The sequence below is a fragment of the Ahaetulla prasina genome, chromosome 1 (assembly GCF_028640845.1).
Source record: "Ahaetulla prasina isolate Xishuangbanna chromosome 1, ASM2864084v1, whole genome shotgun sequence".
Lineage (NCBI taxonomy): Eukaryota > Metazoa > Chordata > Lepidosauria > Squamata > Colubridae > Ahaetulla > Ahaetulla prasina.
Window position 1 is genome coordinate 307,077,092 of NC_080539.1, and position 15,825 is coordinate 307,092,916.

Genomic DNA, 15,825 nt, shown 5'->3' on the forward strand with positions numbered 1-15,825 from the left:
CTGTTTGCTCCTCTCAGCTCCTCCTCTAGGCCATCCGGCCCTGGATTATTTGCAGAGTCGTCCCTGCTGTTTTCTAATGGAACCTGTTGGCGTCGCTGGACCTCCGGGAATTCAGATAAGTCCTGCGATTTTCCCGGGTTTGAGTCAGCTGTGGGTTCAAACATTGTATAGTCAGGGCCTGTTTCGTCTAACTCGGATTGTTCGGCTATTCGTTTTCTTATTTGATCTATGTGGCGCCTCCATACTCGGCCGTCCTCTAACTCCACCAAGTATGATTTTGGACCTGTTATGTTTAGGATTTTTCCTGCTACCCAGATCGGGCCTTCACCATAGTTGTGTGCCCACACTCGGTCGCCTATTTCCATCCCTCTTGTTTTTTCGAGTCCCCCCTTGTAACCCTCCGGTGTATAGTTTGGATTTAAACGGTCTAGTGGGCACCTGAGCTTTCGGCCCATTAATAATTCTGCTGGGCTTCTGCCGGTTGTGGCACAGGGGGTTCTGTGTTGGACGGCCAGGAAAACATCTATTTTTGTTTGCCAGTCGCCTGGCTTGAGTCTGGACAATGCCTCTTTTGCGCTCCGGACGAAACGCTCTGCAAGGCCATTCGTCGCAGGGTGGAAAGGCGCCGAGAGGGCATGCCGGATGCCCTCTTCTGCCAAGTATTCCTCAAACTGGGTTGCCGTGAATTGCGGGCCGTTATCGGATACTAACGTGTCGGGCAACCCATGGGTTACAAATAGGTGCCGTAGGACTGAGATCACGGCCTCGGCTGTCATGGATCTCATGAGAATGATTTCCAGCCATTTGGAGTAGGCATCGACTACTACCAGGAAGGTTTGGCCGTGGAAGGGGCCGGCAAAATCAATGTGGATTCTAGACCAGGGCCCTTGGGGTCTTTCCCATTCCCGAACCGGGGCCGTTGGGGGTAGAGGTCTGGACTCCTGGCAGGCCTGGCATTTCCCTACCCTTTCAGCAATTTCTGAGTCCATTAAGGGCCACCACACATAGCTTCTCGCTAGACCCTTCATCCTAACGATCCCTGGGTGACCCTCGTGGAGGAGGTCCAACACCCTTTTCCTCAATTTTTCTGGGATCACCACTCGATCCCCCCATAGCAGGCACCCCCCTTGAGCCGAAAGTTCCCCACGTTTCTTTACAAATTCTTTAAAACGCTCGCCCGGCGCAGCGGGCCACCCTCTTTGTACCCAACCAAGTACAGTTCTCAAAGTAATGTCCCGGTATGACGCCCGAGCCACCTCCTTAGACGTGACTGGGCCAGAGTCCAGAGAGTCAATTAACAGTATGGGCGTCCCCGGAGTGGGGTCCTCGATCGCCCCTGGTAGTGGGCATCTGCTTAATGCGTCCGCATGCCCCAACTCTTTTCCTGGCCGATGCTGCAGTTTGTAGGAGTAGGCGGCTAAAAAGATAGTCCATCGGGTCAATCGGGGCGAAAGTGCCACAGGCGTTGGGCGGTCGCCAGCCAGTAACCCTAACAGTGGTCTATGGTCTGTCACAATTTCAAAGTCTCTACCAAAGACGTATTCGTGAAACTTTTTTACCCCTGACACTATAGCTAGAGCTTCCTTATCCAACTGGCTATAGTTCCTCTCTGTCGAGGACATCGTTCTGGAGTAGAAGGCTATTGGGGCTTCTGTGCCATTTGGAAGCCTGTGGCTGAGCACAGCCCCCACCCCGTAAGGGGAAGCATCGCAAACTAATACCAATGGCATTTTGCTATGATACTGAATCAGTAAGCTATCGCTCGAGAGTAGGTTTTTTACTGCTTCGAAAGCCCTAGCTTCCGACTTTCCCCAAGACCAAGCAGTATTCTTTCCCAGTAACTTATGTAGCGGCTCGGCAACGGTTGCCTTATTTTTCAAAAAGACCGCGTAAAAATTCACTAGACCCAGGAATGCCTGTAGCTCTGTTTTGTTTTTGGGCGCTGGAGCCTTTCTTATTGCCTTGACCTTGCTCTCAGTGGGGTGAATTCCCTCCTTGTCTATTCTGTAGCCCAAGAACTCTACGGATTCTACCCCTATTTGGCATTTGTTCACTTTAACCTTTAGACCGGCTGACCGGAAAATGCCCAGAACTTTTCTCAAACGCTCCCCCAATTCTTCTAAATTTTCGGCTGATACCAACACATCATCAAAATAGGGGACTACCCCCGGGAGCCCTTGCAGAAGTCGCTCCATTAAATTTTGGAATAGACCAGGTGCCACGCTCACCCCAAACTGTAACTGGGTACACTTGAAAGCACCTCTGTGAGTCACAATTGTCTGGGCTTCGGCTGTGTTGGCGTCTACAGGCAGTTGTTGATAGGCTTGGGCCAAATCTAATTTGGCAAAAACATGCCCTTGCCCCAGCGAGTGCAGCAAGTGTTGTACCACGGGGACCGGGTAAGCGCTTTTTTGCAAGGCTTTGTTTAACGTTGCCTTGTAGTCAGCGCAGATTCTAACTGACCCATCTGATTTCACTGGGGTGACGATTGGCGTCTCCCACTTTGCATGATCGACTGGCACTAGTATCCCCTGACTGATGAGCTTGTCTATCTCCTTGTCAATCTTGGGTTTAAGGGCAAAAGGGACCCTCCTTGCTTTTAACCGTATGGGGGCTACCTGGGGGTCTAAATTGAAGGAAATAGGGGTCCCCTTGTACTTGCCCAGGCAGTCCTTGAACACATCTTCGAATTCGTCCATGAGTGTGTCCTTTAGGTTAAAGTCATTTCTGTAGATGCCAGTCACTCCCATGCCCAACGCACGGAACCAGTCTAGTCCCAACAAACTTGGCAGGGTCCCTTCGACTATCGTGATGGGCAGGGTCTTCTTGTGTGGTCCGTACTCGACGCGGACGGAGGTGGTCCCTCGAACAGGGATGCGATTCCCTTGGTAGTCGTGAACTCTTAGCCGCTGTGTTTGCAGTTTGCGTTTGGCGATTTTCGGCAAAGCTTTCGCAAGAGTGTCCCAGGACATGATTGTGATCGCTGACCCTGTGTCCACTTCTAGTCGGCACGGCACTCCTTCGATTTTCGGTTTTGTGAAGATTTTCTTCTCTACACGGGTTGCTGCACGGCCTACTATCACGGTCGTTCGATTTGAGTTCGCGCCCTTTTTGTTTTGACCAATCACGGGTCGCCTAGCCGATCCCGCGCTCTGATTGGTTGGTTTGAATTTTCGGCGGGAAGGTTGGGGTGCTCGACAGACTTGAGCCAGGTGCCCCTTCTTCTCGCACCGCCGACATGTAGCGTCCTTGAACTTGCATTGTTGACGCTGGTGTTGCCCTCCGCAACTTCCGCATTCATCCCGGTCTTCTTTGCCCCTTCTCCCGGTGAGGCAAACTCCTTCCTCATCCTCGCCGTCTGATTCGGTCTGGATTTCTTCGTTGTGGACCGGGGTTGATTTCGTGCTCGCCGTTGGCGTGAGTGGCTTTTGTAGGGTTTCCGCCGCTTGGGTGGACATCTCATGAGCTCTGGCTTCGTCCAGAGCGTTTGCCAGCGTTAGATTGCTTTTTGATAGCAGCCGCCTCCGCAAACGAATGTCTCTGACCCCACGGATGAGTTGCTCTAACAGCTCCTCATCCAAGTCTCGGTACCCACAATCTTTGGAGGCTTTCCTCAGGGCGGCCATGTAATCGCTGATGGATTCGCCCTCTTGCTGTCTGCGCTCTCCAAATTCAAAACGCCGTACATATTTGGACGGTGTTGGCGCGAAATGGTTCTTCAATAGATTTTGCAGAGTTTGCCACGATACCGATTGTACCGGCGTTGGCTCTGCCAGGGCTTCCGCAATGTCGATGACCTCGGGACCGCAGTGGCTCAGGAAATACGCCCTTTTGCGGTTGTCTGGAACTCCTTGCAGTTCGTTTGCCTCGAGGAAGCTCTCGAAACGGGTCATGTACGTTCCCCATTTCTCCCTGGATGGGTCAAACGGCGCGGGCGGAGTGTAGCTGGCCATCGCTGCGTTTCTGCCCTGAGCTTTGCTGGGTTCGGTTCTTTCGTGCGTTCAGCTCGTTCCTGGTGCTCTTAACCTCGAAATCCCACCTTCGTCGCCAGTGTTAAGTTTGGGCAGTAACGAGGCTGGAGACCAGGGTAGTGACAACAGCTCTTTAATATAGGGTGAACCCAGCAACCGGGCTGGGGAAAAACCTCTCCTTATATACAGTTTAACCGGCGGCTTCAACCAATCAGCAACGTGCTTGTTTCCCGCCAAAACATTTAAAGATACATTATACCTGATATGATTAAAAGCAGGGCTGAAATCTAGCAGGTTCTGACAGGTTCTGGAGAACCGACAGTGGAAATTTTGACTAGTTTGGAGAACTGGCAAATATCACCTCTGGCTGGCCCCAGAGTGGGCTGGGAATGGTGATCTTGCAATATACCCTCCCCAGGAGTGGGGTGGAAATGGGGATTTTGCAGTATCCTTCCCCTGCCACGCCGACCAAGCCACACCACACCCACCAAGCCACACCCATAGAACCAGCAATAAAAAAGTTTGGATTTCACCACTGATTAAAAGTAAATAAAATATATAAGAGGAGGGAACCTGTGACGACCACTGTTAACTTTGGTGATCCTAGCACACATGTTAACTTAGAAGTGGCTACTACTCTTTTTTCTTTATTATTTCTGAAGATTTATTTGAATGTCTATTTAAAGACTATGACTTATGTCACCCTGAACTTTGACACAAAAATCACCTTCTGATAACACTGCTGGTTTCAAAGTGAGCTGAAAAAAAGCAGGTAGAATGAGGTGGCCAAACTCAGTTGAAAAAAAAAATGGAATAATTATAGGTTCTGCCTGTAAAAACCGTGGAGTGACCACTCCATTCCACCTGGAGCACTACAAGTAAATAAGAATGAGCTAAGATTCACAGGAATATTTTGTCTAGAACACTGTATGTGTTTGACAGCTGTATATAAACACCTCATTGACCTTCTCTAATTTGTTTGTTCAGCATAATATCTTGCTGGAATTGGAAGCCATGGCTGTTTCTCTTGGTTTGTTTAACTGACAAGTGGGAGAGGCAGAAATATAGCAGGTGAAGCTTTTCCTGGCATAGAGACAAGAAAAATTAAAGCTAAAAGTTTCACCTGCTAAATTTCTTCTTATTAGGTTGAGACAACTATAAAAGGGCAGAAGCCAGCCAGTTGGCAGCTTTAGCTTGGGCAAACTCTGATGTCATGATGGCACTGACAAAATGGCTCATTTGATAAATAATAGAGGGCCACATTTTCAGTAAATGGCTTGTGTTTACATTTAGCTGACAAACTGTTTTGTTAACTGAGACTATCCAGGATTCTGGTCTTAGCTCACAGGCTTGGCAAATGGTATGTGTGACATAAACAGATAAAATATTTGCCTTCTGGGGGTTATTTCTTGGCTATGGACAGGCTCTAAGGGCGATTCATGATGAGGCTTATATCACGTAATCCCTCTGCTTTCTTCATAGAATTTTATAGGTAGCCCAGACAATGTTATTTTCCACTAGCAATCCTATCCTCTTCCCTCCATTGCTTGAGTTGTCTTTCCATGCCAAAAAAAAAAAAGTTAGAACATATATGTCACTTTGACTGAAAGTACAAAGAACTGGGCACACCCTCAATCTGCAGCTGCAGAAGACATTTTTACTTTCCAAGGTAGAGGAGGCTTCTAAGCAGCTTCTCCTGCCATTCAAAAAGCCCAGTGCAGCTGTTGTAGCTTATCTTCCTCAATAGATGTTAACCTTTTTTTTAAAAAAAAGAACTAGTGGGAAAACACAGGCAGATTAGATATGGAATACAGCAACATCTGGATCTCCCAAAATTTTGTGCATTGGGCAGGGTAATTATACAAATTTTGTTTGCAACTATCTAAAAGATATATATTCAATAAGGACAATATAATAAACTGTTAATACAGCAATAGAGTCAAGAATATGCATGAAGTGAACTTCCATTAGTACCACATTCTGAAGATTGGATAATCAGGCATCACTTTTCTTAACTGAGGTCCCCAGGAAAGATACTAATTTCTGGAGAAAATTTCCTTTATCTTTCTGTGTGTTGTACAATATTTTAAAACTAAGCTGCATATCTACATGTGTTGGAATAATTCAACTGATCACCTGTTCACTGAATGTAATTTCTAACCTCTTTAATTGGAGTTCACAATGAATACACATGTCTACCAAATACTCTTTAAGTAGTTTTCAGAATAGAAACAGGTGAAAAAGCTTAATTACATATCCAAAGATCCACTCATTGAAAATGCACATTACTCAGATTAGTCTATTCTGTTCCTGTATAGAGATTATATAGTGATTGTAATTTGGAAACAAGAAAAATAATCATTTTTTTAAAAAAATAGTATTGATTGTAGCCAAGTTGCCCTGTCCTCTGATATATTTTGTGGTTCATTCTCCCTTGATGTTGTTACATTTAATGCAGAGGTCAGCACCTTCTCAAGTGCCTGGTACCACCTCAAACAGGTGAAATTCTTCCAGTAGGCAAATAGAGTTTTCAGTGATTTCACCCATAAAATCTTCCCTTGTATAATATCTGGCCTGCTTTTAATAACATTCAATCAGGTGAGCTGTAGAAGAAACTCTTAAAAAGCATATTTTAAAAAGTTTTCAGAGCTTTGTTTTGCTATTCTGTGAATTTTTAAAGGAGTATATGTACAAGAATAAAATGAGGTCCTCAGGATGCAACATGTAATTGTTTACTAATTTTGCTAAAATGGAACTGAACGCTATCATCTTTCTCTGATCAAAATACATGTATACAAAGATAGAAATCAAATTTACCTTGTTTGTACAAGCCTTTTGAGGGATGCAAATTAAAAGTGGTTTTCTTGAACCAAATTTGCTTGATGTCATTCTTCTTTAGATCTATTTCCAAGTACAGGTTTTTAAACTAGAAAATTAAACCTTTAAAAATAGCTTAAATACCCCACCCCTGTTCTTTGGGGTGGGGGAGGCCAGGAGAAATACAATGTAGATGAAATGAAGCATTTGGTGAAGCATTTCCCATCTTTTCCATGAGAAATATGGGACAGGAAAGATAACTCTCAAAGATCCATCTAAGTGAATACAGCATCTCACAAGCTGGGATGATGTCAATATTACAGCATACATGTCATGACAACATCGTGCAAATAATGCATTAAAGTAATGATGTGATGACATCTGATGCAACTACACAAGTCACATCAGTTGCATGATAAGTTGCATGATAGGTCATTCTTTGCTCTTTCTTCCTTCTGTGCAAATATCTATCCCAGGGGAGCTCCGAGCACCCATTGTTCATCTTGAAAAATAGGAGCTTGCAGATGGGAAAAGGCACGGTTCCCACCCCTAAAATACAGCCTACCCATTAGCTTTGCAGAATGGTAGTGATCTAAACCAGGGGTCTCCAACCTTGGTCCCTTTAAGACTTGTGGACTTCAATTCCCAGAGTCCCTCAGCCAGCAAAGCTGGCTGAGGAACTCTGGGAGTTGAAGTCCACAAGTCTTAAAGGGACCAAGTTTGGAGACCCCTGATCTAAACAAATTCCTCTGCAGTAATTTCAAACATGGTGCTTCTGGGACAGAAATTAATGGATGAGATCAGTTCTCAAACACATCTGATATCATCAGATCTTTTGCACCAGTCCAGAATGAGCTCTATGTCTTGCACAAAAAAAATCCCAGACACCTGCTGGCTGCCACGGGAGGCAGACATTTAATCTAAATAGGAGTGGGGGAGACCTTTGGTCCTCCAGATGTTGTTGGACTAAATTCCCATGACCCCTTGCCATTACTAAAATGGCTGGGGCTGATGGGAATTGATGTCCAACACAGCACAGGGGACAACGCTTCCAGGGAGGTTCCTTTAAATAAGGTAGAAATAAGGAGGGAAAAAGCAATTGGTTATAAACACAGTCATAAAACCCTTTTGAAAGAACAGTTGTCCTGGATCTCTCAGCTGTACGCTCTGCTCTTTCACCTTTCTGTAACAGTAAACTCTTGACAAAGTTTAGAGAGCTTTCTCTTTAAGAAGGGGTATACCATGCCTAGCTGTTGACTTGCCTGAAGGTGAGACCTCTGCTTAAATTCATGGCTTCAGCTGTCAAAAGCAAAGAAAAGCAGCTTTTCCTTGGCGGCTCATTGCTTTGGGTAGAGTTTGACATCTTCCTCTGTCAGCAGAATTTAATCAGCAGTGAGTACCCACAGCCTCTGAGCTCCACCACAATTCATTTGCAAAGGGGTGGAGGTTGGGGACAAATGCACGGGTAATAGAAGGGGAAGGGAACTCGAGGCACAATATGCCTGAAGGCACATGATCTCACCAGAGCCTGGAGGAAATCTCAAGCTTTGTCAGCCTCATTACACTGTTTGACTCAGGGATTTCTGTTTTTATTAACCGCAAAGCTGAACTCCTGTCTCTTTTAAAGGTACCTGTCTCTTGCAAGGAACTGGTGAGGTTTTGATCTCCGCTTTAAGTGGTTCACATAATAGTGTTTTAGTTTGCAGATTCTGATGATAATAATTCAGCTATTATAAAAGTCTTCTTAGAACAAAGGGCTGTAGAAGAAGAACAAGGCATAATATATCTGATTTCTAAAAGCTGGATGAATCTCTGAAGGAGTCCTCCTTATAACCAACTAAGTTAAGGAAAGGACTTTCCCTTACTACTTTCCCTCACTCGGTGTGAATGATCTCATTTTTCACCCTTTCTCCCCTCCTCCTCTTCTTTCTTATCAACTCACGTAAGTAGGGGAGTATATTACCCGAGTTTAAATAATTCACAGTAAGCATTTGTTCATTTATAGAATTTGCTCCTGTTCTAATTTGATCATAAGTAAGGAATCCTCTGCAGCTCGATGGACTAGTGATCATAGGATTCGCTCTTTTGTCTGTAGCACATCTGGTGGCTTATGGTTTCACTTGTACAATGACGCTGTTCTATAAACAATATCCCTAGTTAGTTAGTTTGATTTAGGGCTATGTGCTCCAAATGCTTCCACATTGTGTGTTTTGGTGTAAAATTGTTCTATTTTATTCATTCATTTTCTACAGGGGCTTCTTGCAATCCAGTAATAGAAGCTCCCCCCCCCCGCATTGATTCTTTTATTTTATTTTTCTCAAACAGCAGAAACAATTGACTTTTCCTTTTTCCTTTGGAACAAATGGAAAAATAAGATAAACTTTTACTATATTTCTGTAATATTTCTGATATTTTAACAGCTACATTTTTTGCTATGGGCAGTGTGCATTGTTGTACACTATATATTTATTGTGAGAGATTGAAACAGCATTGCATGGATAGCCTGTGAAAAACTAATGAATAAAATGGCAATTTCAGAATAAATACCTAATGTGGAAGCACTCTCCAAAATCCAATTTTTCTTAATATGAAAAGGTAAAGACGTAAAGTTCAATATTTATTGGGTAATTCCGTGCCAGTGTTATTTAAAATAGTTTTAATTTCACCTGAATAAAAAATGATTTTGAACAATTTGCTTGATAAAGCAAGAACTGGTCCACTCTCTGAATGGATTGTAAAGTCATCAGTTTACAATATATCTTCTCAAACTTGTAATGATTGATGTAAACAAGCTACTTTTCTGCTACGGTCTATTATATAAGGATACCAGCCACTTTATGGGGCTGTTATAAACCCTATATTTTGTGTAAAATGTTTTCCATTAAATATGGAAAGTGCTATATGGTACATACCTACAAGTAGCCCTCGATTTACAACAATGGCGCTGAAAAAGGGACTTATGACCATTTTTCACACTTATGACTGTTGCAGCATCCCTGTGGTCATGTGATCAAAATTCAGACACTTGGCAATTGGCTTATATTTATGACAGTGATAGTGTCCCAGGGTCATGGGATCAACTTTTGCAGCCTTCTGACAGGCAAAGTCAATGGGGAAGCCAGATTCACTTAACAACCGTGTTACTAATTTAACTACTGCAGTGATTCACTTAACAACTGCGGCAAGAAAGTTCCTAGAATGGGGAAAACTCACTTGACTGTCTTGTTTAGCAACATAAATGTTGGACTTAATTGTAGGCGTAAGTCGAGGACTTCCTGTATTATCATTTGGACCCGACTGGCAGTTTTAATAGAATGGATGGGATAAACTAGGTCTGAAGATGATTGGGTGGCTGTTGATCAAAACCAAGGGACAAATTGAATGCACCCAAACAATAACCTGATACTGTAATGACTGATGAGTCATATGTATGCCTGGGAGATACTATAGATTACATCCTAAAGATCTGTACAGTATTGGAAGATACGCTATTATTTACTTACAGCATGATATATACACTAAAGCCAACATCTGGATGTATATTTAAATCTCTCAGGCCATCAATTATATAATATAGGGGGGATATACCATAATCAGCTCAATTCCATTAGACCCCCTTCTGACTCATCTGCAGCTGTCCTTCTTCCTTCCTGGAGCAACAGTGTTCTGCAGCATACTAGTCTTGGCAGGAGCAGTCACCATAAAGTAAGCTTCAACTTGCTCATGAGTTATACTGTCAGCCAAAGTGCTCTTCACTCCAACCCACGAGAGACAAATGCAGCTTGTTAAATACATAGAACAGACACGAGCCACAAGAGTTCTACCGCGATTCCAAGCAACACCCCGTAAAAGAATTATATGCAGGGGGCTCTCATGAATCAAGTCTTATGCTTCAAGTGCAGTTGCAAATATATGTAGCATATAGCAAGCAAGATTTTGTTAATGTTGAGAAAAAATAGACTTGAGCCTGGCAAGAGTTTTGCCTGCATCTTGTTCTCTCCACAAGGAACTAACTAGCGGAAAAGGCCCTGCTAGATATTTTTTACCTTCCCTTTCTGGAGGGAATGAGGAGATTTTGCTGCAACCAAATCTCACAGCAGCATAGAGCAGGATGGTGTTTTTATTTCCTTGTTTTTGGCGCTTTGCCTGCTGGCTGGTCTCCTGCAGAACGAAACAGGGAAGTTAACAAACTCCGCCATGCTGGTTTTTTAATGAGCCTAACTAAGGAAGACCTGCTAGGAGGCAGGATTGAGTTGGGTCAGATTCTGGCAATCCTAGGAGGACTTCTGGACTAGAGTGGAAGTTGAGGGTTTTGTGAAAATTATTTGCAAAACATTGAATGCATTTGCAAAAATTTAAAATAATGTCACTTTTCCCCTTATTATTTTTATTTCTTAAAAATGTAAAGTTAAAAATGAAAAGTATTTAATGGGTTTAACATTGTTTTTAACATGATTCAGTAAATATTCTCTGAATGCATCGATTTTAATTTTTAATGTGGTATCAATACATATAACTTATACCCGTGATGGCAAACCTATGGCACACGTGCCACAGGTGGCACACGGAGCCATATAGTCGGGCACACAAGCTCAGCTCCGGCGTGCATGTGAGTGCTGGCCAGCTGATTTTCGGGCCTTCTGGGCCCACCGAAAGTCAGGAAACAGGCTGTTTCCGGCCTCTGGAGAGCCTCCAGTGGGGTGGGGAAGGCTCATTTTTCGCTCTCCCCAGGCTCCAGAGCCTTTCTAGGAGCCTGGGGAGGGCAAAAACAGCCTTCCCCACCCCCCCTTGGAGGTCCTTCAGAGGCTGGAAATGGCCCATTTGCCGACTTTCGGTGGGATCGGAAGGCCTGTGTTTTGCTCTCCCCCAGGCTCTAGAGCCTTTCTAGGAGCCTGGGGAGGGCAAAAACTACCTTCCCCACCCCCTGGAGGCCCTCAGGAAGCCAGACACAGCCCATTTTACCCCAAAATTGTGAACAAACTCTGAAGGGAGAATATAACTCTGAATCGAAAATGGCATTTCCTGGAATAGTTTGCCTCACCAACCCAAAACTATTCTTCTTCCTTCCCTCAGAAAATCTGTCAGTCCCTAGGCACTGAGTCAGCATTTATGTTAAATTTACTGTTTGGCTTGAGATTGAGATGCATAGCTAGGTATCCTGAATATCTGTAATAATGTGGGGAACAGAAGATCCAAAACCAAGACAATGATTCAAATAAAATCTGACTCCAAAGCAGAAATATAATTTGAGACAATTTCTCAGATCTGACCCTCCCTGGATCCCTTGAAGATAAAGGTGGGGAAGAGAGAGGCGCATTCAGACTTATAATAACATATAAAACATGCTCGGGTAAAACAGGAGAGCAACAATAGGTAGTGCCACATGAGTTCTTTAAAAGATTGGTGTGCAATAATTAAAATGACTCTGCCCACAAGGTGCCTTTTAATGCAAAAACTTTTCCCACCATGATAAAATCCTACAATTGGAAAGGCCATTAGAGCCCAATTCCCTGTTTTGTGTAGGAAACTAAATGGATGGCAGTTTAATCTTTGCTTTGATGCAACCAATATAAGGCAGCCTGAGTGATTGGTTCCACTATTAAACAATTCTTATTATTAGGATTTTTGTCATATAAACATTTGGAATCTATCTTCCTGCAACTTGAATCTATTGTTTTCTGTCCTGCACTCTGGAACAGTGAAGGCCTTTCAAATCATAAGGGATATATGTGGAAGATAATTTACCTGCCCATATCGGCCACAGCAGCCACTTTGTGACTGCATCCATCACATATTCTTACAATTCCAAAGAAACTCCTCACAATGAAAAGTAACAAATTTTTATGGAACCCTAAGGATCACTGCAACTTGATCCCTAGAAGTTATTCTGAAAAATAACAGCAAGGTTGTAAAATTTTGAAATTCTTTCATGTATTAAGCTTATTTTATTACATACTCCTATCATTTCTTTACATATGCAAAACAGAGTATTGTATTTAATGATAATATAACCCCAGTAAAAAAAAAGTATATTATTTTGGATCTAAAGCCAAATGTATAAAAGTTGAAAGGCGTCATGGCGGCATGATATGGAAATTTGGATACAGGTAATTGTACTGAGCAATGAGGAACAGCAGCACTTTAAAGAGGAATCTTTGATGGCCTTTCCTGTTGCACTCTAACATCTATAGCAACTTTCCCCAAATGGGGTGTTTGCCAACTCTGTGGATTCAACTTCCAAGATTCTTGGTAATATTAAGGGCTCCCAACTGGGGAAAACAAACACAGAAGTTTTTTTTTGTTTTGTTTTTTTTGTGGTAAGAATGTATGTGAAGTCATGTTAGACTCTGGTTTGTGGTAGGCACGCAAATCAAGAACCAGCCATCTGACACAGAGACTTGAGAAAATCATGGGATATGAACAGGTTTTATGATTCCTGTTTACAAACCAAAACTTGGACAGACTTAAAACTAATAGATTGGGTATGAGTCAGCCTGTCCTTGACATGGTCTTTTTCTTCCCTTGTTGTGTCACTTTAACCTAAGCCAAAGAGCTCTGAGAATATCAGGACTATCTGCCTTCTCTGCAGTTTGGCATTCCTGTTCCATCATGACGTAACACCTTCTCAGTTTCTACAAGAGAATAAGAGGTTGCGCAAGATGAATATAAGCCAAACAGAATATTTGTAGTGATGCTTAGTTGCTTTATTGGGAATATTTGAAAAATTAAATTACTCTTACAATCGTGGCCTTACCTTTTAACTTTTGTAAATAGAAATGATTTAGGTACTCTTTAAATTGCAGGTTGGATAATAGTCTACGCTATGAAATAGTCTACGCTATAAGAATTTTCAAATTCTTGGATATCTTTTTCTGTCTGATACATATTTATGAAATATATTCAATAAAGCTAAGGTGTTATTAAAAGGAAATGCACAGAGTTAACAAATAAATCATCTTCCTATGTATCTATGTATGTTTGCTTTTGTAAATCCATAGTTTTGATAATAAGAGTGGCACTATTATAATTGCTACCAACCTGCCTTCCATTGAGGACCTGTATACTGCACGAATCAAGAAGAGGGCCGTGAAAATATTTACAGATCCCTCACATCCAGGACATAAACTGTTTCAACTCCTACCCTCAAAACAATGCTATAGAGCACTGCACACCAGAACAACTAGACACAAGAACAGCTTTTTCCCGAAGGCCATCAATCTGCTAAACAAATAATTCCTTCAACACTGTCAAACTATTTACTAAATCTGCACTACTATTAATCTTTTCATCGTTCCCATCACCAATCTCCTTCCACTTATGACTGTATGACTGTAACTTTGTTGCTGGCAATCCTTATGATTTATATTGATATATTGACCATCAATTGTGTTGTAAATGTTGTACCTTGATGAACGTATCTTTTCTTTTATGTACACTGAGAGAATATGCACCAAGACAAATTCCTTGTGTGTCCAATCACACTTGGCCAATAAAAAATACTATTCTATTCTATTCTATTCTATTCTATTCTATTCTATTCTATTCTATTCTATTCTATTCTATTCTATTCTATTAGCATTAACAGAATAACAGAATTGGAAGGGACCTCAGAGGTCTTCTAGTCTAACCTTCTAAATGTCTGATAGACATTGACCACCTCCCAAAAATCACATTAGCCAGTCAGCCACTAGCTTATTCACCACACTGTGTGAAAAATGACCATTCCGGGAACAGAAACCCTACCCAATTTCCCCAGAGTTGGCCTAATATCCCACAAGCTGTTGCACTGGAAAAATACTGACATTATTCGAATACTGTATAGGCGTTCACTGTCAGTATCTGATCAGTAGAGTTGGCTTCAGGGTGGACTGCAATCTGGATGACAGATTTCCTGATATTACACAGGTGTCCTGATGAGAGCATCATTAGCGCTTCTCCATAACCAGAGAGTACAGTACTGTAGGTGTGATTTCTGCTTTCAGTCCTTGACACTGCATTTTGTAACAGGCTTGACTCTTCAGCTGCTCTTTTGCTTCATTTCTTTTTCTGAGAGACGAGCTCTGCACTGTGAGTCAGTGGACTGGGTTAAGTATTCCCACTGAAGAATCTCCCTGGAATCCTTTTTCTGAGGGTGGGCGGGGGGGGGATGCAAAAGGCAGCTGCTTGGGAAGAAGGTTCTTATTTTATTTGGGTCAGAAACGGTACACCGCTTGTTTCTGGGACAGCTGACAACACACTGGCACATCAGTAAGGTTTATATACAATTTTTAGCCTTTGGTGTGAGTGAAATGTGCTTTTATGAGGATGAGAAAGCAGGAAATACAGCTTTTATGATTAGAGTAAATATTCTGTTTATCTTCTTTATCAGCAGAGATCTTCCTGGCTAGGCAGAGGTGTAAGAGCATGGGTACAAGTATTAAAACTCCCTTGCCTTTTAAATCAGTGGTGGGTTGCTCCTAGTTCGGTCCGGTTCTATAGAACTGGTAGTAAAACTGGCAGGAGGCTCTGCCTACCCGCCACGTCATAATGGGTGATCTGCGCATGCGTGCGCACTCCTGCTGCGAAACGGTAGTAAAGGTAAGTAGAACCCACCCGTTTTAAATATTGATTGATTCCAAGTCTGCCTGTCAGCATTCTATTGCCTTTAAGAAAACACTGTATTTTATTAGTGGAGATGGGTTTCTCTCATTCAGATCAGAAGGCTGTCAAAAGAGGGGGGTGCAGATCAAAGGCTATCCCCACAATACGATTGACTGGTGGGGTTAATTTAACTATGGCTGCAAGAACCAGGCTGCAAACATTCCAATGACCACTGTATGACAATTCTGAATTAAAAATTTATGTTACCATCTTTTTTACAGCCTTCTTGTGGTCACTGTTGCAACTCAGATCTGGTAGTATAATGACAGTGAAGAAGACCATTGTTATTCCAAGGCGTTTAATGACATGTTTTTATTTCTCTTTCGTATTAAGAAAAGTCTAGAAGTTTAGAGCTCATTCTGAAGAAAACATAACTGAATTTCTCCATTTTTTTAAA

General features: G+C 42.6%; 1 protein-coding gene across 1 annotated transcript; it reads right to left on the bottom strand.

Annotated features, from left to right (window-relative positions):
- Window positions 1-278: 278 nt before the first annotated feature.
- On the bottom strand, window positions 279-14,714 carry LOC131187707 (uncharacterized protein K02A2.6-like; the record flags this gene model as incomplete). The annotated part of the gene is made up of 3 exons (XM_058162231.1): window positions 14,604-14,714; window positions 10,835-10,949; window positions 279-1,480 (listed from the first exon to the last, which is right to left on the bottom strand). Coding segments are annotated over exons 1-3 (1,428 nt in total), but the record flags the coding sequence as incomplete, so codon positions are not given.
- Window positions 14,715-15,825: the final 1,111 nt, after the last annotated feature.